General features: G+C 38.8%; 1 protein-coding gene across 4 annotated transcripts in view; it reads right to left on the minus strand.

Moving 5' to 3' along the window:
- Prp40 (pre-mRNA processing factor 40) overlaps positions 1 to 27,837 on the minus strand; it is a 434,121-nt gene that overhangs the window by 39,214 nt on the left and 367,070 nt on the right. For 2 of the 4 annotated variants that reach the window (XM_090383605.1, XM_090383603.1), the window contains one exon: positions 8,378 to 8,521. The exons of the other annotated variants lie outside the window; for them this stretch is intronic. In XM_090383605.1, the coding sequence (XP_090239731.1) occupies positions 8,378 to 8,521 (144 nt within the window). The remainder of the gene's footprint in view (positions 1 to 8,377; positions 8,522 to 27,837) is intronic. 4 annotated transcript variants of the gene reach the window in all.

Raw genomic sequence — 27,837 nt, forward strand, 5'->3', positions numbered from 1 at the left:
CTATCATCGGCAAAACTATGGATAGGATTTCAGTCAATGGAAGAAGGTCATTGATATACAAGAGGAAAAGAGTGGGGGAAAGAACTGAACCTTGGGGGACACCAGCATAGAAGTTAGAAGACGGAGAGCCATCTACCATCACCCTCAGTGAGCGATCAGAGAGAAAACTGGATACTCAATTACTAAAAACAGTTGGCAAACCATAAGATGGAAGCTTGTTTAGAAGACCTTTATGCCAAACACGATTTTTGCTGATGCTGTCGAGGCAGTGTTAGGTGGGTCGGAAAACTGCTAGTTGGGGGGGATACAAGGACTAATAGATTAACAGTAGCCACTGGCAGAGGTGGAAGTGATTCTTGCATTGCTTCTATTGAAATGAGCAGAAGCCTGAAAAACAAGATGCAGGATATTTCAGAGACTGCTGGGAGTCATTGCGGTACAAGTAAACACATGGGTTGTGTTAGGGTAGCTAAGAATAGAAACAGGTGCATGTATACCTGCGTGTACACCAATGCTAGGAGTTTGGTAAATAAATTTGATGAATTTGAGGTATTGCCCAAAACATCAAAGGCAGATATTGTTGGGATATCAGAGACGTGGTGTCACACAGATATAAGGAATGCAGAACTGGAATTTGGGGAATACAATGTGTATAGAAAGGATAGACAGGACAGGAGGGGAGGATTGGTTATGTTATTAGTTAAGAAACACATAAAGTCCAAGGAAGAGAAGCCAGTCGACATCGTTGGACAGGGCAGTGTTGAGTCAGTTTGGAGTGACATAGGCATAGGGAAATCAAAATTGAGAGTAGGAGTGTGCTATAGGCCTAATGACTCTGATGAGTATAATAAGATATTGTACAGGGAAATAGAGTGGGCTAGTAAATCAGAGAGTCTTATAATGGGGGATTTTAATTTCCCAGATATTGACTGGAATTTGTGGATTGGTCACTCGCACACTAGCAAGGCTTTTGTGGATTTATTGGATGATTGTTTTCTACATCAGCATGTTCGTGAGGCAACAAAAGGGAGCAATACTCTTGATCTGATTATCAGTAGTGATTCTTCATGCATTAAGAATCTGCAGATAAATGAACCACTAGGTGGCAGTGATCACAGTGTGTTGAAGTGGGATTTACTCAAGGAGGTAACTACCATCAGAGGTAAAGGGAAGGGTTTTTGTTTTCGTAAAGGCGACTATGATGGTCTGAGACAGTATTTAAATTCTATACAGTGGGACCAACTGATGATGTTACCAACAGCAAACTCAAAATGGGAAGCATTCAAGGAACTAATCTTGGAGGCTACCAGGCTTTACATACCAACTAAGAAATATTGTTCAAGGTTTAGGCCTAAATGGTTGTCAGATGAACTAATGAGACATGTGGCAAAGAAGAAAAATGCATGGGATACATACAAATTAATGGGTGACATGGAAGCCTATGATAGATATGTTGGTCTGTAACCAAGTCACAAAGGAGATTAGGCAGGCAAAGGCAGACTACGAAAAATCCTTGGCAAAGGATGCAAAGAAAAACAGAAAAGAGTTCTTTACCTATTTAAACTCAAGAAGGAAAGGGATGAATCAGATTGGTCCACTGGATATTGATGGTTCAATAGTTGAGGATCCTGCTCAGGTGGCTAACAATCTAAACAAGTATTTTGCATCTACATTCACGCATGAGGAGTTATTCAGGAAGGAGAATGATGTAGGTAAAGTAAACATTGGCAGTGAGTTGGATGATTTTGTAATAACTGAGAGGGAAGTGGAGGAGAGATTGTTGAGGATAAACATAAAAAAGGCACCTATGGTGGATGGGATCTATCCAGTTATATTAAAGGAGGCAGCAAAGGAAGTAAGCAAACCCCTAGCCATAATTATGAGAGCTTCTTTGGACTCAGGGGAGGTACCCATAGACTGGAGATGTGCAAATGTAACCCCAATTCACAAAGGAGGATCAAAGGCTGACACAAGTAATTATAGACCTGTTAGTTTAACTTCTGTTCCAGGTAAATTAATGGAGGCACTGGTTAAAGAAGCACTGCAGGATCATCTAGACAAGAATTCAGTTATAGCTCAGACGTAGCATGTTTTTGTTAAGGGAAAAGTCTTGCCTGACCAATTTTATTGGATACTATGATGTAGTCACAAAAGAACTGGATGCAGGGAATAACTTTGATATTATACAGGGTGTTTCAGTTAAACGTTTCAGAACTTCTAAGAGGGGTAGGGTACATCCTGACAACTCGAAATCATATAGCAATGTGGGGTCGGAAATGCTTTCCTGAAGCGGTGTTGTACACAGAAGCACCATAAAGAAAAGAGACCGTAAGTGAGAAATCATTTTAATAATACATGAAAAGAAGCAAAAGGTACATGGATTAAAGTAAGTGTTCGAAGTTTCTTCCACGGGCTACAATGCACGCCTCACATCTCCGACGCATGGACATCCGAACATTCTGGAATACTCCAGGCGAATTTCGAATTTCTTTGGCAGCTACTGTGATTCTTGCAACCAGCTCCTCAGCATTGTCAACAGGGGTGTCATAAACTAGCGATTTCATATGACCGTGAAAATTCCTTCACAAGAGAAGGAATTTTCAACACGCATAACGACCATATCCGGGCGGTCGAGAACCCGCATGCAATACGACGTCGTGCAGCACAGATTCGATTTTCGGTCAATGTATGGGCCGGTATTATGGGAGATCACCTCATCGGACCTTACCTGTTACCGCGTCATCTAACCGGACCTATCTACTTGATCTTTCTGCAGCAAGTATTGCCACAACTTTTGAGAGATGAACAGATTTCTGCATCGACGCAACAGACAATGTGGTTCCAACACGATGGAGCCCCTGCCCATTATAGCAGAGATGTTCGTAACTACCTGGATGTCACATTTGGTCAACAGTGGATCGGACGTGGTGGTCCCATGCGTTGGCCTGCTCGGTCACCCGACCTATCATGTCTTGATTTTTATTTCTGGGGTCATATGAAATCGCTAGTTTATGACACCCCTGTTGACAATGCTGAGGAGCTGGTTGCAAGAATCGCAGTAGCTGCCGAAGAAATTCGAAATTCGCCTGGAGTATTCCAGAATGTTCGGATGTCCATGCGTCGGAGATGTGGAGATGTGAGGCGTGCATTGTAGCCCGTGGAAGAAACTTCGAACACTTACTTTAATCCATGTACCTTTTGCTTCTTTTCATGTATTATTAAAACGATTTCTCACTTACGGTCTCTTTTCTTTATGGTGCTTCTGTGTACAACACCGCTTCAGGAAAGCATTTCCGACCCCACATTGCTATATGATTTCGAGTTGTCAGGATGTACCCTACCCCTCTTAGAAGTTCTGAAACGTTTAACTGAAACACCCTGTATATTTGGATCTTAGAAAGGCTTTTAATACTGTTGCACATGGAAGACTGCTGCACAAATTGGAGCAGTGTGGCATTGGAGGCAAATTGCTGCTATGGATAAGGGGATGGTTGAGTGGCAGAAGACAGAGAGTGGTAATCAATGGACACTGCTCAACGTGGACTAATGTTATTAGTGGAGTTCCTCAGGGTTCAGTGTTGGGTCCGTTGTTGTTTTCGGTGATTATGAATGATATTGATGATGGGATATCAAGTTTAATGTCCAAGTTTGCAGATGATACAAAGGTTGGCAGGGTTGTTAAGGACACTACTGACGCTATGCTGCTGCAACAGGATCTGGAAAGGTTGAACAGATGGGCTGAGAGGTGGCAAATGAATTTTAACATTGACAAATGTAAAGTACTACATATGGGAAACAGTAACCCCAGAGCAACATATCAACTCTGCGGTACTACACTGACAGTGGTGGAGAATGAAAAGGACCTGGGGGTAATTGTGCAGGCAGATATGAAGTTCTCTGAGCAGTGCAGACGAGCTGCAAGAGTAGCTCATGGGGTCTTGTCAATGATATACAGGAATTTTTCTAGCAGGGATAAGGAGGTGATTATTCCCTTGTATAAGGCAATGGTTAGGCCACATCTTGAGTACTGTATACAGGTCTGGAGGCCTCATTTCAAGAAGGATGTAGAGCTGCTGGAATGGGTACAGAGAAGGGCAACAAGATTAGTGAATGGAACAAAGGGTTGCTCTTACGAAGAAAGGCTTAAGTTTTGCAAATTACAGTCTGGAGACTAGGCACTGGCGAGGTGATCTGATAGAGGTGTATAAGGCTTTGAATGGTTTGAGCATGCTCAATGCCAATGGGATTCTTCATCTTGCTCAAAATAATCACCTCAGAGGGCATAAATTCAAATTGAGGAAGGACGGATGTCGGATAGATGTGCGAAAATTTGCCTTTGGCCAGCGGGTGGTTGGTTGGTGGAACCGACTTCCATCACTTGTTGTTGAAGTTGATAGCCTAAACAAATTTAAGGCTCAACTGGACAGGTATTTCGAACGAACAGAGGGGTGAAATGGGAGTGGTGTGTTTTTTTTTTTTTTTTTTGGCTGATGCTGAATAAGCTTGCTTTCTTGCATCATATGCCTCTACTAATGCTAATGCTAATTAGTGGAGAAGTTAGAAGACGGAGAGCCATCTACCATCACCCTCAGTGAGTGATCAGAGAGAAAACTGGATAATCAATTACTAAAAACAGTTGGCAAACCATAAGATGGAAGCTTGTTTAGAAGACCTTTATGCCAAACACGATCAAAAGCCTTTGAGATGTCAAGAGCAACTACTTGTGTTTCACTGAACCTTTCCATTGAATTAGTCCATAAATGGGTAACATAAGCCAGAATATCACCAGTGGATCGACACTGATGGAATCCATACTGGTGATCGTTGATCAGACGGAAGGTTTCTAGGTAGTTTAAGAGTTGGCGGTTAATTGATTTCTGCATTACTTTAGAAAGAGTAGAAGTAATTGCAATGGGATGATAATTGGATGGGAGGGATTTGTCACCCTTTTTAGGAGCTGGCTGGATATGAGCAAATTTCCAAGCAGAAGGAAAAATACCTTTGGAATAAGAAAGTGAAAAAAGGTGGCAAAGAATAGGAGTAAGTTCAGGAGCACAGGTTTTGAGAACAAGTGGAGAAATACCATCAGGACCTGGATCTTTCTTAGCATCAAGATTCATCAAAATCCTTCTGATATCCTTTTGACGGAAGACCACAGGAGGCATTGAATGGAGCGTGTTGGGAATGGTGGGAGGTGTTTTACCAAGATCATTAATACACGAGCTGGAAGAAAAATGGGATGCCAGCAGGGCGGCTTTATCCTTGGCTGAAGTGACAACAGAACCATCTGGTTTGGACAGAGGTGGAAGCAGACATGGGCAAAAGTTGTGACCAATGGCAAGAAACCAGAATGCTCAGCTACCATTAGGGCAAGAAGCAAGTTTTCTACTCTTAGCCTGTTCAAACTCTAGTTTGGACTGATTAATAACTGCTTTACAATTGTTGCGAGCTTTGGTGTAGGCAGAAAATGAAACTGAAGAATTAGAAACAAGCAAATTACGATATGCAACATTCTTCTCTTGGACAGCCTTAGCACATTTATTGGAAAACCAAGGTTTAGATAAAGGACGAGATTTTAAAGTGGAGTGTGGAATAAAGGATTCCATTCCTGGAAGAATAATTTCACTGTCATTATCTGAGCAAACGTTGACATCAGAAGTTTTGAAACAGTAATCCGACCAAGGAAAAGAAGAAAAGAAGTCTCGCAGGTCATTCCATTTTGCATTCTTGTAATGCCAAACAACACAAGGTTGGGAATAGCCATGAGATAAAGGTGCCATTGGAGAAGAGACAATCACCAAGTTGTTATCTGAAGTGCCTAGAGGACCTCTCACTTCAACTGTGTACTCAGAAGGGTTGTTTGTGAGAAAAAGATCAAGCATATTGGCTGTATGATTAGGATTGTCCGGTATTCTTGTAGGTAAATGAACAATCTGTGCTAGGTCATTAGTAATTGCAAAAGCCTCAGCATCTCGTCCTGCTGGGTCGGTGTGACTAGAAAACGTAAGCCAGCTGGAGTTGTGAACATTAAAATCACCAAGGAAAATTACCTCACTGTTAGGAAAGTTGGACTGGAGAAAGTCAAGTTGCAAAGAGAGGAAGTCAAAGAGCTCCAATGATTAGTGGAGTTGGGAGAACGGTAGCGACAACAGATGAATTTGACACAATGAGGTAGAGAGATTTTAAGCCAGAGAAGATCAAAGAGAGGAGATTCCAAATTGCCAAGTCTCTGACAGGGAATATCAGAACAGACATATGCACAGGTACCACCTTTGAGGCGAAAGGAATCATACAGTGAATAATTTGGGCATCTGAGATGAGCAGTAGTTGAATCAAATGATAACTGAGATTCTGTCAGAAAAAGTACATGGGGTTTGGCAGACTGCAAGTGGAAATGGACATCGTTGAGATTAGAATTGAGACCACGTATATTTGTGAAATGAATTAGGAAGTCCTTGGGAGGTTTAGATCTTTTTGCAGTTAAGCTTACTCTATTAGTTTGACAATTCATGGTGTATTCAATAGTAAGAAAAAGTGGGTGGGACATGCTGTATGAAGTAATGAAATTTTTGGATATGGTGTACATGTGGTAAGAATATACCCAGATCCTTGACATAATGTGGCCTTGACAATGCTCCCCGCATACACACTACTCGGACTCCCTCCAGTCACTATCTGGCAGAGTAGAGGTAGCAAGATTATACACTAGCTGATCCGGAAGCCTCCTAGAGAGTTACTAACTAGTGGCCGGCCTGCGAACACCGTTTTAGAGCTGTACCCTCAAAATGTAAGGAATATTGGATCTCACCACGATGTTCATCATAACCTCAAAAGTCGTCAATCATACTGCATGATGGAAGAGATAGGGAAGGGTTGACCGGAACTTAGCTCTAGAGACTAAACATGGGTTCCACCACTTCAAGCCTCCAATAAGCAAAGTGGTGGTATTTCACCGGTTGATGAGAGTCATCTACCACCTAGTACTGCCTGGTAACATAGAGGGGCGGCGTTCCTCCATGTGGTGTGGGCGCCACACCTCGACCCCTTATGTTGGTTCACACCTGGGTGGTCACCCACCAAGTACTTGTGCATGGAGGTTATACCCAGGATTACTAACAGTACTACCATCGTGAAGGTGCAAGCAGAGGATTTTGGACCATCTGTACTTCGCCGAAATTGGGTCCACTTGACTTGAGTGTCGCCCGAATATCAGTTCCATCAGCCTTTTAGACTTCCAGGTAGCAAGTACAGCTTGTCTGGCATATCTGAGAGAATGTCTGTAACATCCTCAAGGACCAACTGGATGCACTACCTTAGATTTAATATTTTTCTTAACTAAGAGCGTAACCCCTCCACTTCTCCTGTCCCATCTGCCCTTCCTGTATACATTGTACTCCCCATATTCAAATTCAGCATCACTTATGGCTGCGTAACACCACATCTCTGCCATTCCTACTTTCAATGACTTAATCAGTACTTCAAATTCATCAAATTTATTTACAATGCTCCTAGCATTAGTGTACATGTAAGTATACATGCACATGTTCTTACTCTTAGTTACCCTAACACAGCCCATGTCTTCATTTGTTCCGTGATGACCTACAGCAGGGTCTGAAATCCTAGACACTTTGCTTTTCAGGCTGCTGCATGTACCAATAGTAACAATGCAAGAATCGCTTTGACCTCTGCTTGTGGCTCTGGTTAAACTATTAGTCTGTGTATCCCCCAAGCTAGCAGTTTTCCAACCCACCTATCGCTGCCTCGATAGCATTAGCAAATATTCTTGCACCCCTTCTATTCAATTGTATTCCATCCCTGTAAAAACAGCCTCTCCTGCTAATATGCACAGGAGAAACTCCAGGGCCAAACTGACTGACAAAGCTCTCAACATATACTCCCTTCTATTGTGTCTGGGCAGAATTGCAGATACTTTCAAATCAATCCTAACTCTCAACTTTTTGCCAATATTGTCCTGTACTTGTTAAGTCCTCAGATCTATTCTTAATATCATTAGTGCCAACACGTAGAACAATATCACCTTTTGTGCTCTGAAAAGATGAGATCAGCTCTACAACATCATCTACTTTTGCCCTTGGCAGATATATCCCGGTCCTATTCCAATATACATAATATATTCTCATCAGTGATTGAAACACTTGTTCATTCCTATAAATCTGCCCCCCTCTCATATGCCTACAAGTAGTACATAAAAGTGTAAAATTGAACAGTTCACTAAAAAGAACTCTGTTGATTGACTTGTACACACATACAGAAAAACAAAACAAAAAAACCCCTAAATATTGAAAGTAAAAGAAGAGTTAAACACAGATCGATCTTCAGAGGTAAGAATAACAGTAATAAAAATAAACAGACTAACCTTTTCTTGATGATTATCAACTTCTCCCTCTTCTCGAGTGGGGCTTCTACTTTTACTCCTGCTTCGACTATGGGTAGATTTCTTCGCCTTTCTACTTTTGTCTTTGTGTTCATGATCTGAATCTACCTCTGATGCTGATGATGGCTGTAGGAAGTGCAGGTTAATATGTTTGTGTTTCATTTGAATGATCACTAAGAACCTTTAGGTGTGAATTACCACGGGAACTAACTATGTATAGCATATTTTGACTTATATTTTATATACAGGGTAATCAAACTACTTTCACCATTTAAAAGACAATAAAAAGGCCAAAATATTGTTAAATGATCTAGAGATGATACAACCAGTTAAACGCATCACACTGTTGCTGTATTACTTGATATAATGCAATGATTAAAGGAAATAAAAATGATCTTTTTTCTAAGCAAAGTACCGTGCTAAAATGCACAATCAAACAAACTAATATTTCAATAGTGATTCAGCCTCAGAATCTACATTTTTGATAATCACATGAATGTTATCAACACAGCAAATGCGGAATTTCCACCACAAACATATCAACGTGACTCTTACACTTTCACTGGGTTTATGGCAAAGATAGAAACTTAAACCAACAGGTGTAAGATGCAGTTAACTGCATAAGTGAAAATCTTGCTTATATGTCTGCATGATAAAAATCTTCCATGTAAATATTCTGATGAAGAAAGTTCCATACTTTAATCATATTAAGATATATGGTTTATGTATTTAACTCTTAGTTAACTCTTCTTGACCTACTGGGGTTACTTCATTGATGAAGAGTGACCTATAGATTTGGGCTGAAGGTGTATTTAGTGGGACTATGAAGAATAAGTTTAGCAGAAAGCTAAAAGAAGTTAAAAATACACAATATTTTTCTTCATGATATTTCATAAGAAACATGTAATGGTGAGACAGGGTGATACATACATTATTATGTATGTCTCACTGGACAGTATGTATCACAGATGCTGTGAACCATCTGGTGCTGTGTGTGTTTATTCATTTTAATTTTATTCCATTCTATTTATCTTATAATAGCTTCAACCAATCTTCGTACTCCTCTGTTGCAACAGATGATTTTAATTTCATTTAAACTATTCCTAACTATCTCTTATAACCTGAAGTCATTCCAGTAACCCATTACTAAGAGTTAAAAAAGAATTAACATGATGTGACATGGTCTTAGTGAAAAATTCCTCTTCTATCGATTCAAGACAACTTGGTATCTATGAAATAGATTAAACAGTTGACAGTATTCATTACTGGCTAATTTATCTATCATTCACTATAGTCTTTGATATTTAGAGAATTAAGAGTTTCTTTTTGAATTAGCAAAATTTCCAGTCATTTCTGTTTATTAAAGAACTGCATATTTTGGCAAGACTGCATATTTTGGCTTAGTTATTTGATCATCCTGTGCATATATATATATATATTATAACAATCTGGCATGTTGCTAGTTTAAACTTCTCGTCATATTAAATGGAATTAGGTATAAAAATGAAATAAATTGTAAAGTCAAACATCCAGTCAACCTAAACACCATCCCCTTTATAGTTCTGCATATATGCAATCTATGTTGCAACTCCTGCAGCAAGGCTGCAACATATTTGGATTGAGTTTTTTTTATTGGCGCATCAGCGACTATGGCTATAATGCGCACATATTTGGAATAAGCACAGTAAGATCCCTGGCTAATTGTTCTTTCAAATATGTTCATCTTCACAGACATCTTTTACATATTCTCCAAAGAACAAAAATATAGCAAGCAGAGTTGTGTACAGGTAATTAGTTAAGCATCTATTCAAGTATTCTTGAACAATAGCCAAAACGTGGGACTTCTCAATCTAAATGAAAAATGTTGTGAGGTCATCTTTCAAGTTGTCAAATGAATAGCTTTCTATAAAGTATCCAAGCTGTTTACAGTTCATCAGGCAAAGAACAATTTAATACTTTATTAAATGATGAGACACCATTTAATAAAGTTTAATGTTCCTGGGGGGGGGGGGGTCCAGCAACTGCCCATAAATACCAATAACATTTACTATTCAATTGTCCTTCTAATGCATAAGATGTTTGTACAAAAGTTTGCAACTCCACTGAACAATAATGTTTGCAATTCCAATTTTTGGCATATTTCATTATCAAACAATTTTTCAAGTGGGCATCCCCCATTACCATATCACTCATCAATGAAGCAAACTCGAAACTTACCTACTTAGATTTTAATATGATGTACTACATTAACTGCCATTCAGGACCTCCATATGTGTGATATTTGAAATGCTGAAGAGTTTAGTGCATATTTAAAGCTACCAATTGAGATATGTTAGATCATCTTGTCAACTTCTAATCCCCTCCATTTGTTTTACTAAATGGACTGTACTGCCTTCTTTCAGGAGTGTGCATATAGAATAACTTCATATATATACACAACTAAAAATCTACCAATATGGATAATCAATTAATTTTGCAGACAGCAGGCATTGTTTCCGTTTTATTGCCATACTGACACTAGATGCCATGTTGTAGCACAAGCACACTACAATCAACAAATGTAATGCACTTATCTGATTAAAATTTCAGTCACACTACAAATTAATTCACTGTTTTACCCTTTTCCATTTAATAAATATAAAAATGTAAAATTCCCAGAAATTGTTTTCAAACACCCTGTATAATATAAACTAAGAATAAGCATTGAACTAAAATACAACTAATTTTGTTTGTTTCTGCTGAAAATCACATATCTGAATAAGTTAAGGCATATTCTGCAAATTTCAAGAAAGTTCCTGAAGCTGTTCTGGTAACTAATCGGTTCACCATTAAAACTATGCTGGGTAAAATGCAGTTATTAATATTTTCATATATTTAGGGTAAAATGGAAACTGGTAGCATTTCTTGAATGTTACATAAGTATGCACACACGCAAGCTGCATGAAAGTGTTGCCCTAGACATGCAAAAAACTACTGAAATGTACACTGGTGAAATGTACATTACACTTCACTGTACATTAGTGTAAACTGAACTGAAGTTGTGCACACGGATTAAGTAACTTACTCAAATGCAAACATGCACATGTACACATTGTTCTAACATGCATTGCACAATTCAAATGTGTATAGATACCAAGCCCACCTGAGAAATGGTTCATGGTTTAATGGTACAAAGACACTGTATGAGTCATTCACTGTGGTGGAGAACAAATGGTAGGATGAAAGACAGCCAGTCACAGGCAGAGGTTCTTAATGACCATCCATTTTCAGTAGACAACGTAGTATATGAAAAGTTGTACAAAGTCTACCAGACAACACAGCAGCTCTCTTCCAAGTTTGCAGCCATTTCAAGACAGAATACCTCCAACTTGTACTGTATCCCACAGGTTCTGAGAGGTGGGGTCTACTAACAACAACAACAACATAACTCAATTGGGTCTATCTCAACTCATCACAGAGAAGAGCTCACTGCATCTGGTGTTGTGAACAGGTCAGTTTTATTGGAGTGCAATGGTACAATGCGATGTTTATAGACGAGTCCAGATTTAGTCTGAAACTATTTCTTGACATACTCATGTACAGAAAGAGAGAGACCAAAGCCAACTCATAAATATCAGGGAATGTTGCTGCTATGGAGGAGGTAGTCTGATGGTTTGGGTTGGCATGACGCATAATGCATGCATGGAACTGTACATCTTCAAGAGAAGAACTATGATTGCTGTGGGGTATAGGGATGAAGTCTTTTTTTTTTTTTTTTTTGATTTGGTAGTTGTTGGCGCATCGGCTTCTGTGGCCATATTGCACCTCCCAGGGTTTTTGCAGTACTTTTATCCAAGCCCGAGGCGGGAATCGAACCCGCGACCTTTGGGTTGCCGGGCAGGTACTTTACCCACTCGGCTAGCCCGGTCGGCGGATGAAGTCTTTGAATCCTGTCAAGGCTTCTTAGGGATGCAGTAAGATTCCAGCTCCATGTAATGGATCACAATTCTTTCCTTATCAGAGTGGTGAATGCAGGAGTATAGTAACATACATTTCAGTTGATCATAATTCAAGCCCACATGACCACTACCAATTAATGATAATATTATTGTCAAAATAATTAGCAGTAAACTTCTCGGATCTATGTGATTATGTACAAGAGTATAGTCTTCCCCCAACCCCAACAAAATGGGGTAATCACCAAGGTTTCCAAACTCAAATCCTGATGAGCATGTTTGTTTGTTTGTTATTTGGTTTTTTAGGAGCATTAGCAACTAAGGCCATATTCCTCCGGGAATATATGCGGTGGCCATTCCCTGTCTTTTCCGCATCCTCCGTATTTGGTGGTCACGGGCTCGAACCCCGGTCTAATCAAGAAGTATGTGCTACGCACTGCTGCTCCTGCCCGCCTGGCTACGGAGGTGCCAGATGAGCATATATGTTATGCCATGGGAGACATATATTGCTCTGCTGAAAGAGCAATATTTGGATAAAAAAAAAAAAAACCCCAACCTTTTATTGTTTGAATTACCACTGCAGTAATCTAAAGTATTATAGATTATATTAAAACCGCATTATATTAAAACGTATAATTACTGAAATAAAGCATCTAAAAATACAACTTTATAAAGTATGGAATCTGGTGTGTAAAGCAATTATATTTATTAGAAATATAGTTTCTTTATACAGAAACATAATAGGCCTTGGGCATTAGGAAACATTACACAAATTCTTGTGACTAGACTACACAAACAAATAGTAAAATAAAATATTTAATAAACATACAAATAAAGAAAGGAATAAAACTTTAAATAAATCAGTCAAGGACTCAAAATATACAAGATTAAAAGTGATAAACTATACTTTGAAAGCAGGAAGCTTTCAAAGCACATGTGCTTCTTTATCAACTCAACATGCACAGAGTATGAGAATAGTTTACCAAGTTTGTTTTACATGATTATGTGGTAATGTGATAACTACTGGAACACAATGTTCAATATATAGGCGGGGGAAGAAAAACACAGAAATGGGTGAGAGAAAGAGTAGGAGGAGGAGGCTATTAGTGAGGGTCTAATGGCATGAAATGATGTATTAAAAGATGCACATAGAAACTATCAAAGACCATCATGTTGTAAAATGGCTACCTCCATAATAGAGTATAGGGTCCCTTTATTATGTTAATATTGGGATTCCGTAAGAATATGGAGTGCCAAGCCACAAGTGTACATAATGATTGTGTGAATTGTTAATAACCTCAATGATATGAGGGTTAAATTGGTCATACAACTCGCACCAAATATGTTTAATGAAGGAAGAATGAATAATATTGGCAATATTAATGGCTTTTTCACACTGAGACACGCAATTCTCCAACCTGACTCACCAGTATAACATGCTCTGCAGTCCATGCACTTCATTTGGTAAACTAATCTACTCTGGGAAAATAAAGGAATAGGAATCTTTACATTGGTGATAGCAGACTTCTGCATCTTTCCAGGTAAACAACTAATATGGTAACCACACAGCATCCTGGTAAGACACTCAGAAATACCTGAATAGTGAGGAATAGAGAAGTAGACCAAAATTCAGTATTGTGGATGGGAAGAACTTGTTTTGTGAAATCATGGGTCTGCAATTTAAGCCTGCCTAGAGCACAAGGGGTCTAATGCCTTTCCAGGTCTGTCCTTACCCTACAAATCTCTGCACCACAGAGCTGGTATAGAAGGCCTGACTAAACAAAAGCATGGGTGGTGTTCCATAGATGTCCAGCAGTATGTGCCAAGTTATAGTTGATAAATTGGCTGGCACACAGGTCCTAATAATCCAAGTCCCAAATAGGCTAATATTATCAAAGAGAAACTGGAGTCCAAAATTGTACCAGTTAATTATTATTAATATCAATTTATTTCCAAAGAAATGTCCCTTTACAGCTATCCAGCTAAAGGACATGGGTTACTGATAATAATGAATAAATAAACATTGCCATACTATTTACAATCTATGTACAGAGTACTCAAATGAGTTGATACAATACATGGCCCAAAACAGCATCTGATTACATAAATACATAATCGTAGAGCTGGTATAGAAGAGCTGGTATTGTTATATTTATGTTATACATAAATATAACAATAAGTGTACCCACTTGATTTTTTTTTTTTTTAGGATCATTAGCAACCAAGACTATATTGCTCTGGGAATATGCGGTGGTCATTCCCTGACCTTTCTGCATCCTCCGTATTTGGTGGTGACGGGCTCGAACCCCAGTCTAATCAAGAAGCGTGTGCTATGCACTGCTGCTCCTTCCCACCTGGCTACGGAGGCGCGTGTACCCACTTATTGTTATAAGTATGTTCCGGTAATATAGCATCCTGGAAGTTAATATCACCTTCAGTTTGACCAGGGCATACATATCTTCCAGAGAGGCAGATCTGTACGCTTTGTCCTTGCAGAGCTTCTGACAGTCAATGGATAACCTGTTAAATTTTTCCATGGAATTAAACGGAAACATGTTATCCAGGGAGGTCATGCTGTGCAGCTTGGAGCTGAATGGCAGTGCACTGGTATGAGTTCTATTACGATCTGACGATCTAGCAATGATATCCCAGATATCAGGTGAGCTTAATTTTCTGGAGAGAAGCTGGGCAAAGATCATGAGGTTCCTGGAGATTATATGATACTTCCAAGGTAGCATATTGGAACTGGTAACACTCTGGTGTTGTTATATAAATGCCTTTAGAGTCAGTCCCTGAAGGTTGGAAATGCTGCTCCTTCATTATCTCAGTACCCTTCTGGTCATATAAAGTTTACTGTGAAGTTAGAAGCATACAATACACTTTTTTGAATGTTTTGGTAATGAGCTCATTCATGAATAGAGACTAGTTTTTTTCAAAATCTAAGTGCACTAGCCATTTTACCAACTATAGGTTGGCACACAGACCTGGACACTTATGGAGCCCTGCTCACGCTTTGTTCAGTTGAATCTAGTCTCATACTAGCTCTGTGGTACAAAGAAATGAAGAGCTTTATGGGGTAAGGATGGACCTGGAAAGGTGTGTGTGTGTGTGTGTGTGTGTGTGTGTGTGTGTGTGTGTGTGTGTGTGTGTGTGTGTGTGTGTGTGTGTGCGCGCACACCTCTTGTGCTTTTGGCAGGTTTGAATTTGAATTATAAATCTGTGATTACGACAAGTTCCTGCCATACTTGGTGTCAAATTTTGGCTTACTACTTTTATTCCCCACTGTCTAAGAATTTCTTTCCAGGCTGCTGAATGATTACAATATTCAGTGGGTGAAGCTGCCAGGCAAAGGAACTGATATCTGTTAATCACAAATGTAAAAACTTCTATTCCTTTACTTCTTCGGAGTGGGTTAATTTACTTTATAAAATGCCTGGGGAGTCAAACAGAATGTTGAATGATTGTGTCTGAGCATGAGGGGCTATTAAAACTGCTAATTTTTCTAATTTCTTCCCTGCCTGTATTTTTGGTGTGAGTGATATAATCAACTTCAATCCCTCTTCATATTCTTGTACTGGGCCCAAATATTAATTGCAATAAAGGGACCTGTATATAGTAGTGATGAGCATAATCGAATGATCATTAATCAACATAATTGATTATATGCAAACCAGTCACTTAATTTTTAATCAAGTTTTCAGCGCAGTTGAAAACTGAAGAATAAGAAACAAGAGTGGCAGGTTGATGAGATGTTATCAAAACTAAAGATAAAGTGCTGTTCCCATTCAGGCATTTGGTCTCTTTCATTATGATATTTATTGCAACCCAATTTAATTTAAATAATTGATTATTTCACCTATGATTCTCAATTATGCTAATCATAGTATATAACCTATTTATGGAGGCAGCCAATTTACAATTAGCAGTCACTGGTATATACTATGTGATATACTGTCCTTTAATAAACAGTTTTATACTTCAAGATCCTCACTGATAGCTGCCTTCTTCCTCTCCCTTCCCTATATTTTTAAGCATGATTAATTATACATTTAAGCAAGTCCTGGTAGTCATCACAACATAGTGATGTGAAGACATTATTTAAACCGTTCACATATCACGTACATTGGTTTGACAAAGAAGCACTATACATGTACTTTGAAAGCTCACTGTATTGTATTTTATTACTTTTAACCTATATATTTCACCAGTTCTTAATTGATTTTATTTTTATTTAAAGTTTTATCACTTTCTTAATTCATATGTTTATTAAATATTTTGTTTTTCTACCTGTCTGTTCAGTTGGCATTCAGAGAAATTTATACATAGTCAGTTTATACATGTCTCTAATAATAATTGGTCATACTATATGACCAAAGGCATTCAGACACCCCTCCATGAATAGTGTACTGTGCCAGAAGTCCACTGTATATGTGTATTGGCTCAGAGATACCAACATAAACCTTGTGGATAGCAACAGTATGTTATAGGCCACATGGGATGGTAGCTGGATGCCATAATGGTAACTTTTCTGATTTGTCACAGTGGATTTTGGAAAGTTTGGGTGAGATGTATTTGCATCTCATCTAAACTTTCCAAAATCCACTGTGGTAAATGTTATTCAAAGATGGAAGAACATATGTGATATCACAAAAAAAAAATAAAATAAATAAAATAAAAAAATAGTTGGCCTTTCGGTCTCAAAAACCCTGTGTATGTTTGATTATACATAAATGGGGTGGTTTTTGCTTTTTGCACATTGTCTGTAGAAAGCATCTCAGTATGTCTAAGGGGCAACAGGAACATCTGTGCATAAGTTCAACATGTTGGTCACCAATGCAAAATGATATCTGGAGTGATATCATTCCTTACCTACCAAAGTTCAAGTACTCTAGAACAGTGATAGAGGTGTTCTGGAGTGACAAATCTTGTTACACAGTGTTTTGTTCTAATGGATGTGTTCTGGTGGTGTGGAGACTGCCTGGAGCATACTTTGCCAGATAGTGTCATCTTGACTGTGAAGTTTGGAGAAGGCAATCTGATGATATGGAGCTGAAACCACAAATTCCATGACCTATTTGGACATTCTAGACAATTATTATTGCTAACTATACAGAAAAAGCAGAACAGAAACAGGCCCTGTTAATACTAATACAGCAACGTCATCCAGAAGTGGTTTGTGGATAGTGATGTCAAAACATCTGAGCTAGTTCAGAGCCTGATCCCCAAACAACCAAACACTTATGGGATGAATTGGAGTGTCAGATTAGGTCAAAATGGCCTTCATCTAAAAACAAGATCTAGCTGACACAGTGGAAGTAAGTACAAAGAATGCTCTGAAGTGGGGGTCAGGCTGTCATCAGGTTATGCATTAGTTTTTTGAATTAAAACCCCTTTTTGAACCATCTGTGTGTGTGTGTGTGTGCGTGTGCGTGCGTGTGTATCTGGATACATTTGGCCCCAGTATATATATGAATTAAAGGTTACCAACCCTCTTTTGGTATCTGTAAGACACCCAAAGAGGGTTGGTAATGTAAAAAAAAAAAAAAAAAAAATTCAGGTACATGCTCTCCCAGAAAGGGTCACCTTCAATTTGTGGGCAGTATCATGTTTTTAATAAGTTTATAAGAAATACTGCATACTTCTCCAGTCCAATATGTATCAACCAGCATAACTTATTTTGTTTGATTCAAAAATTAGAATCATACTCCCTTGTTTAAATGTGCTTCGGAAATAGTTTTCACAGCTCCCTCATGACATTTCACGAGATCTTATGATAAAAATTTTATATATCAATCCCATTAATGAGAGAGAGAGATTTAAGCTGTTCTGTTGTATGTGCACAAGCACTTGCAGAAAGAAAGTTCATCTAAAGTGGCAGTAGTATTATATACATTATCAAGACAATGTCACTGGGTAATAGCAAACCAATAAATATGTTGATGGCTGTTCTACTTAGGCTTCTAGTACACTAGAACAATCTTTGGTTTTCTGTGGGTTTACATTTTTTTGAAGTTACAGATAGTGCTGTGTTGCAAAGGAGTGGAAGTAAACACTAATTTAAAATTTATCAGATATGAGATAATCTACAAAAAAACTTCAGGTAAATTAATATCTGCTCAGCATGTACTTTCCACTAAATGGGAATTTATAATATTTGCATAGAAAGGTATGGTGAAGCATGAAAAATTGGATGAAAAGCAGCTCTTTTGAAGCAGTTACTGATAGTTTCATTCTATATGGCAAGCAGTGTTTAAAATGAGAAATGCACCTAGGAAACAAAACAGATCCATCTTAAGCAACATCGATATGGGAGTGTTGATAATACTGAAGCTCGAACACTACTTCCTATTAAATGATGTCTGGCTGTCAGGAGTAACTGTATCCATTATTTAGGTTTATGACATTCTCTGTTGGATAATCATTTTCAGGTATGCAAAGGCTAATTTTCATTTACAAAATAACATTCTTTACCCACAAGCACATCCAGTAGCAGCATGTAATAACATACTCCCACACCAAATTTCAGTGTCATGTATAAATTATTTTTCAAACTATTTCATTTTTATAATTTATATCTTGCACTTTTATAAATTATAAAAATATGATAGGATGTTTTTGTCTTTTATTTACCAGTGCACAGTAAAACCTGCTTTAAGTGACCCTCTCATAAACAGTATTCTCTGTTAAGCATTGGATTTTTATTGGTATTGTGCTAAATCCTCTTATAAATATCTATTAAGCATTGACATCAGTCAATGACATTGACATCTAGTGTGAACAGCAAACTACAAAGAATCCTCCAAATTTTTATTTTATCTATGTTAAGTAAGTATTATTTTGAGTAAATTTAATTCTGTATGTGCTTTTAAAGTTTTATTATTTTGACACCAGTGAACTATGCAGGTCAAAGTTTCTTTAAAGCAAATCAACTATTTTACTATACAAAATAAAAAATAAACTCAGAATTGTTAATTTCTCACAGCCAGTCCACACCCAAATGAAGCAGTACTTATAAAGAGACCAATTTATAGTATCATTGTCAGACATGAGATCCTCTTACAAAGAAATCTTCAGGTAAATTAATATGTAATCAACACATACCTTCCAGTATTATAAATAAGTGACAAGGAAAGACTGTCATAAGAGAACTAGATTCTGACAGTACACTTTGACAGTAGCATATTTAGATGAACAATATATGCCACTGCTGTGAAGTACTATGGCAGATAAAAAACTAGTTAGCTGACAGAAGACAAAGGGTGATCATATATGGCTATTGTTCTGACTGGACTAGGAGCTCAATTTTTCTAAGAGTATCTTTGAAAAATTTTTAATCGTTTTTTTAGGGAGACTTTCCACGCTTGTGTTGTTATCAGCAATATTGGCGCTGGGTTCCACTGTCTGTATGTATGATAATGGGGTATGCATGGCTTACGCCAATATCCATTTCTCACCTCTTGCTAATATTTATGTTATTAGTTTTAGTTTAGTTGTAATTCAGACATTAGGAAAGCTCCTAAAATCACAAACGACCTGGAATAAATCATAGGTAACTAATTATCAGAAATATTTATATTTTATATAAATAAATGTACTTGCAATAGTTAAAAAAAAAAAAAGAAGTCAATTGAATCAAGAAAGTACAAGAATGTTGTGGCCAAGAAATTGGACCAATGTGTCTAATCCACAAACATGGCAAAGTGAAGCATTCACCCGCAAAACCAAATTAGTACCCCATCTTTTTGAGATAATGGATTGTAAGTTGTTGGTTGATATGTTGTTTAATGGCACAAGGGCTAATTGTAGGTTGTGCATGCATAAGGGCGTTGGGGTCGCGGAGGTGAACAGATGGTGGATTTTCAGCTGCTGAAAACGGAGAAGTAGTTTTGATATTTTTACCGTATTCTTTGTTAATTAACATATTACATTGTGTTCTACAAAGATATTAAATAGGCTCAGTAGTGACTGCTTATTTTTTAAATATAACTGGTGATTTTTGCAAGTTACGACTCACTACTCATACCTTGTTGGTGGCAATATTGTTGAACTTGCAGCCATTGTTGTATACTAGATTGATATGAAATAGCATAATGTATAGCTCAAACTGATAATGTAAAACTATAATGCATAATACGTAGCACTGTATTAGGAATCTGTTAGCTTACTATAGTATTATCAATTAAACAATAAACGTTTATTAATCTTATTAAATTTTATTATGAATTTGAATTGTATTTAAACAGAAATCATGGCCAAGACTAGAGCTGTGAAGCAACTTGCACAGATTAGCGGGAGTGCTGTGGCAACGCATCACAGTCTCAAAAAAATTTGTGAAGTGTTTGTGGCCTTTTCTGAAACAGGACATGATCTAGCCAAGGAGGATGTCTTTGAATGTGCTAGGTGCCTAGAGTGTAAAGAAATTAGGTGTCAACTCAGCATTCTGATGGGTGTCTATGATTTTGAGGTGTAGGATAGATGCCCTCAAAGAAATAAAAATGAGGGGCCCATCAAGCTTCAGTTGCCCAACTCAATGCCAGAGTTCACTCATGTGCATCTGACAGCACAGCGGCAATCTCCAAGACAGATGTACTAGTCCCAAGGGAACTAGTTATTGTTGGTGACTCTTTTGTCAGGCAGAAGGGGAATTAAGCAAAAACGATAGATAGAACAGGACCAGGGTATGTCTGCCAGGGTCAAAAAGTTGATGTTGTGCAGAGATATCATCTATTAAGGGCACAAAAGGTGATATTGTTGTACACGTTGGCACTAATCACATTAAAAGTAAGAGATCAGCAGATTTACTTAACAAGTAAATTTATTGGGGGATACAAGGACTAATAGATTAACAGTAGCCACTGGCAGAGGAGAAAGTGATTCTTGCACTGCTTCTATTGGAATGAGCAGCAGCCTGGAAAATAAGATGCAGGATATTTCAGAGACTGCTGGGAATCATGGGGGTACAAGTAAACACATGGGTTGTGTTAGGGTGGCTAAGAGGAAGAGCAGGTGCATGTATACTTGCATGTACACCAATGCTAGGAGTTTAGTAAATAAATTTGATGAATTTGAGGTATTGCTCAAAACATCAAAGGCAGATATCGTTGGGATTTCAGAGACGTGGTGTCACACAGATATAAGGAATGCAGAACTGGAATTTGGGGAGTACAATGTCTACAGAAAGGATAGACAGGATAGGAAGGGAGGAGGGGTTATGCTATTAGTTAAGAAACACATAAAATACAAGGAAGTGAAGCCAGTCGACATCGCTAGACAGTGCAGTGTCGAGTCAGTTTGGTGTGACATAAGCATTGGGAGATCAAAATTGAGAGTAGGAGAGTGCTATAGGCCTAATGACTCTGATGAGTATTAAGAAACTGTACAGAGAAATAGAGTGGGCCAGTAAATCAGAGAGTCTTATAATGGGGGATTTTAATTTCCCAGATATTGACTGGAATTTGGGGGCTGGTCACTCACACACTAACAAGGCTTTTGTGGATTTATTGGATGATTGTTTTCTACATCAGCATGTTCGGGAGGCAACAAGAGGGAGTAATATTCTTGATTTGATTATCAGTAGTGATTCTTCATGCATTAAGAATCTGCAGATAAATGAACCACTAGGTGGCAGTGATCACAGTGTTCTGAAGTGAGATTTATTCAAAGAGGTAACTACCATTAGGGGTAAAGGGAAGGGGTAGTGCTTTCGTAAAGGCGACTACGATGGACTGAGACAGTATTTAAATTCTATACAGTGGGACCAACTGATGATGTTACCAACAGCAAATTCAAAATGGGAAGCATTCAAAGAACTTCTCTTGGAAGCTACTAGGCTTTACATACCAACTAAGAAATATTGTTCAAGGTTTAGGCCTAAATGGATGTCAGATGAACTAATGAGACATATGGCAGAGAAGAAAAATGCATGGGATACATACAAATTAACACGTGACACAGAAGCCTATGATAGATACAAGTTGATCTGTAACCAAGTTACAAAGGAGGTTAGGCAGGCGAAGGCAGATTACGAGAAATCCTTGGCAAGGGATGCGAAGAAAAACAGCAAAGAGTTCTTTACTTATGTAAACTCTAGAAGGAAGGGGATGAATCAGATTGGTCCACTTGATATCGATGGTTCAACTGTTGATGATCCTGCTCAGGTAGCTAACAAACTAAATGAATATTTTGCATCGACATTCACACATGAGGAGTTATTCAGCGAGGGGAATGCAAGAGGTGTATTCAACTCTGGCAGTAAGCTAGAGAATCTTGTAATAACTGAGAGTAAAGTGGAGGAGAAATTGTTGAAGATAAACACAAGAAAGGCACCTGTGGTGGATGGAATCTATCCAGTTATATTAAAGGAGGCAGCAAAGGAAGTAAGCAAACCCTTAGCCATAATTATGAGAGCTTCCTTGGACTCAGGGGAGGGAACCATGGACTGGAGATGTGCAAATGTGACCCCAATTCACAAAGGAGGATCAAAGGCTGACACAAGTAATTATAGACCTGTGAGTTTAACTTCTGTTCCTGGAAATTAAAGGAGGCACTGGTTAAAGAAGCACCGCAGGATCATCTAGACAAGACTTCAGTTATAGCTTGGACACAGCTGATTTTGTTAAGGGAAAAGTCTTGCCTGACCAATTTGATTGGATACTATGATGCAGTCACAAAAGAACTGGATGCAGGGAATAACTTTGATATTATATACTTGGATCTTAGAAAGGCTTTTGATACTGTTGCACATGGAAGACTACTGCACAAATTGGAGCAGTGTGGCATTGGAGGCAAATTGCTGTTATGGATAAAGGGGTGGTTGAGGGGGAGAAGACAGAGAGTGGTAATCAATGGACACTGCTCATCGTGGACTAATGTTATTAGTGGAGTCCCTCAGGGCTCAGTGTTGGGTCCATTATTTTCTGTATTTATAAATGATATTGATGATGGTATATCAAGCTTAATGTCCAAGTTTGCAGATGATACAAAGGTTGGCAGGGTTGTCAAGGACACTACTGACACTATGCTGCTGCAACAGGATCTGGAAAGGTTGAGCAGATGGGCTGAGAGGTGGCAAATGAAGTTTAACATTTACAAATGTAAAGTACTACACATGGGAAACAGCAACCCCAGAGCAACGTATCAACTCTGTGGTACTACACTGATAGTGGTAGAGAATAAAAGGGACCTGGGGGTGGTTGTGCGGCAAATATGAAGTTCTCTGAGCAGTGCAGATGGGTTGCAAGAGTAGCTGATGGTGTATTGTCAATGATATATAGGAATTTTTCTAGCAGGGATAAGGAGGTGATTATTCCCTTGTATAAGACAATGGTCAGGCCACACCTAGAGTACTGTATACAGGCCTGGAGGCCTCATTTCAAGAAGGATGTAGAGCTGCTGGAACGAGTACAGAGACGGGCAACAAGATTAGTGAATGGAACAAAGGGGTGCTCTTACAAAGAAAGGCTTAAGTTTTGGAAATTACAGTGTCTGGAGACTAGGCACCAGCGAGGTGATCTGATAGAGGTGTACAAAGCCTTGAATGGTTTGAGCATGCTCAATGCTGATGGGATTCTTCCTCTTGCTCAGAATAATCACCTGAGAGGGCATAAATTCAAATTGAGGAAAGACAGATGTAGGATAGATGTGCGGAAATTTGCCTTTAGCCAGCGGGTGGTTGGTAGGTGGAACAGACTTCCATCCCTTGTCGTGGAAGTTGATAGCCTAAATAAGTTTAAGGCTCAGCTGGACAGGTATTTCGAATGAACAGAGGGGTGAAGTGGAAGTGGTTATTTTTTATTTATTTATTTTACTTTATTTTTTTTGGCTGATGCTGCATAAGCTTGCTTTCTTGCATCAAATGCCTCTACTAATGCTAATGCTAAAAAAGTACAGGTCAATGTTGAAAAAAAAAGTTGAGAATTAGGGTTAAATTTGAAAGTGTCTAAACTCTGCCCAGACACAATAGGAGGGCGTATATGATGAGAACCTTGTCAATCAATTCATCCTTGGAGAGATTGTGCAAAGCTCATGGGGTAGAATTTTTTTTCCAGTGGATTGAGCTTGTAGAAGCAGGAGAGACTGCTTCTACATGGATGGGGTACACGTAAATGGGGGGATACAAGGACTAGTAGATTAATAGTAGGCATTGGCAGAGGTGAAAGTGATTCTTGTGCGGCTTCTATTGGAATGAGCAGCAGCCTGGAAAACAAGATGCAGGTTATTTCAGAGACTGTTGGGAGTCATTGCTGTTCAAGTAAACACATGGGTTGTGTTAGGGTAGCTAAGAATAGAAACAGGTGCAGGTATACTTGCATGTACACCAATGCTAGGAGTTTGGTAAATAAATTTGATAAATTTGAGGTATTGCTCAGAACATCAAAGGCAGGTATTGTTGGGATATCAGAGACATGGTGTCACATGGATATAAGGAATGCAGAACTGGAATTTTGGGAGTATAATGTGTACAGGAAGGATATACAAGATAGGAAGGGAGGAGGTGTTATACTATTAGTTAAAAAACACAAAATCCGAGGAAGTGAAGCCAGTCGACATTGCTGGACGGTGCAGCGTCGAGTCAGTTTGGTGTGACATAAGCATTGGGAGATCAAAAAAGGCCTTGAATGGGTTGAGTTCACGCTGAATTCTGATGGGATCCTTCCACATGTTCAGATTACGAACCTAAGGTGGCATAAATTCAAATTAAGAAAAGAGAGATGTAGAATAGATGTGCGAAAATTTGCCTTTAGCCAGCGGGTGGTTAATTTCTGGAACAAACTTCCATCTGTCGTTGTGGAAGTTGATAGGTTGAATAAATTTAAGGAGGAACTGGACTGGCATTTAGAGGGAATGGTGTGATTTTTTTTTTTTTTGCTGATGAGCTCTTGCTTTCTTGCATCACATGCCACTGCTATTACTACTACTACTACGAGTGTGTTATAGACATAATGACTCTGATGAGTATAATAAGGAACTGTACAGGGAAATAGAGTGGAGCAGTAAATCAGTGAATCTTATAATGGGAGATTTCAATTTCCCAGATATCGACTGGAATTTGTGGGTTGGTCACTCACAAACTAGCAAGGTTTTTGTGGATTTATTGGATTATTGTTTTCTACATCAGCATGTCCGGGAAGCAACTAGAGTGAGTAATACTCTTGATCTGATTATCAGTAGTGATTCTTCATGCATTAAGAATCTGCAGATAAAGGAACAACTAGGTGGCAGCGATCACATTGTGCTGAAGTAGTATTTACTCAAAGAGGTAACTACCATCAGGGGTAAAGGAAACGGGTATTGCTTTCGTAAAGGCGACTATGATGGTCTGAGACAGTATTTAAATTCTGTATGGTGGGACAAACTGATGATGTTACCAACAGCAAATTCAAAATGGGAAGCATTCAAAGAATTTATCTTGGAAGCTACTAGGCTCTACATACCAACTAAGAAATACTGTTCAAGGTTTAGGCCTAAATGGATGTCAGATGAACTAATGAGACATGTGGCGGAGAAGAAAAATGCATGGGATACATATAAATTAATGGGCGACATGGAAGCCTATCTGCCAACCCGCACTGGACCAGTGGGGCAGATTATGGTCCATTTCCCTCAGCATGAATTGTTGAGGAGGCTTCCATCCTGCAGTGGGTTGATAATGGCTGCACTTTACCTTTATGGAAGCCTATGATAGATATAAGCTGGTCTGTAACTAAGTCACAAAGGAGATTAGGCAGGCAAAGGCAGATTATGAGAAATCCTTGGTAAAGGATGCAAAGAAGAACAACAAAGAGTTCTTTACCTATGTAAACTCTAGAAGGAAAGGGATGAATCCGATTGGTCCACTGGATATTGATGGTTCAACTGTTGATGATCCTGCTCAGGTGGCTAACAAACTAAACAAGTATTTTGCATCAACATTCACACATGAGGAGTTATTCAGGAAAGGGAATGCCAGAGGTGAAGTAAACTCTGGCAGTGAGCTAGATGATTTTGTAATAACTGAGAGGAAAGTGGAGGAGAAATTGTTGAGGATAAACATAAAAAAGGCACCCGGGGTGGATGGGATCTATCCAGTTATATTGAAGGAGGCAGCAAAGGAAGTAAGCAAAACCCTTAGCTATAATTATGAGAGCTTCTTTGGAGTCAGGGGAGGTACCCATAGACTGGAGATGTGCAAATGTGACCTCAATTCACATAAAAAAAAAGGAGGATCAAAGGCTGACACAAGTAATTATAGACCTGTGAGTTTAACTTCTATTCCAGGAAAATTAATGGAGGCACTGGTTAAAGAAGCACTGCAGGATCATCTAGACAAGACTTCAGTTATAGCTAGGACACAGCTGATTTTGTTAAGGGGAAAGTCTTGCCTGACCAATTTGATTGGATACTATGATGTGGTCACAAAGGAACTGGATGCAGGGAATAACTTTGATATTATATATTTGGATCTTAGAAAGGCTTTTGATACTGCTGCACAAATTGGAGCAGTGTGGCATTGGAGGCAAATTGCTGCTATGGATAAAGAGGTGGTTGAGGTGGAAAAGACAGAGTGGTAATCAATGGACACTGTTCAATGTGGACTAATGTTATTAGTGGAGTCCCTCAGGGTTCAGTGTTGAGTCCATTGTTGTTTTCTGTATTTATAAATAATACTGATGATGGTATATCAAGCTTAATGTCCAAGTTTGCAGACGATACGAAGGTTGGCAGGGTTGTTAATGAGATTAATAACAGTACACTGCTGCAACAGGATCTAGAAAAGTTGAGCAGATGGGATGAGAAGTGGTAAATGAAGTTTAACATTGACAAATGTAAAGTACTACATATGGGAAATAGCAACCCCAGAGCAACGTATCAACTCTGTGGTACTACAGTGACAGTGGTAGAGAATGAAAAGGACCTGGTGGTAATTATGCAGGCAGATATGAAATTTTCTGAGCAGTACAGACGGTCTGCAAGAGTAACTCATGGTGTCTTGTCAATGATATACAGGAATTTTTCTAGCAGGGATAAGGAGGTGATTATCCACTTATATAAGGCAATGGTCAGGCCACACCTTGAGTACTGTATACAGGTCTGGAGGCCTCATTTTAAGGATGTAGAGCTGTTGGAAAGAGTACAGAGAACGGCACAAGATTAGTGAATGAAACAAAGGGTTGCTCTTCTGAAGAAAGGCTTAAATTTTGCAAATGACAGTGTCTGGAGACTAGGCACCTGCAAGGTGATCTGATTGAGGTGTATAAAGCATTGAATGGCTTGAGCATGTTCAATGCTGATGGAATTCTTCCTCTTGCTTAGAATAATCATTTGAGAGGGCATAAATTCAAATTGAGGAAAGACAGATGTAGGATAGATGTGCGGAAGTTTGCCTTTAGCCAGCAGGTAGTTGGTTGGTGGAAGGGACTTCCATCCTTTGTTGTGGAAGTTGATAGCCTAAATAAATTTAAGGCTGAGCTGAACAGGTACTTGGGACGAACGAAGGGAGTGAAATGGGCCCGTTTTTTTTTTTTTTTT

This window comes from Mastigoproctus giganteus, chromosome 10, assembly GCF_048544385.1.
Source record: "Mastigoproctus giganteus isolate SK-2022 chromosome 10, ASM4854438v1, whole genome shotgun sequence".
NCBI lineage: Eukaryota > Metazoa > Arthropoda > Arachnida > Uropygi > Thelyphonidae > Mastigoproctus > Mastigoproctus giganteus.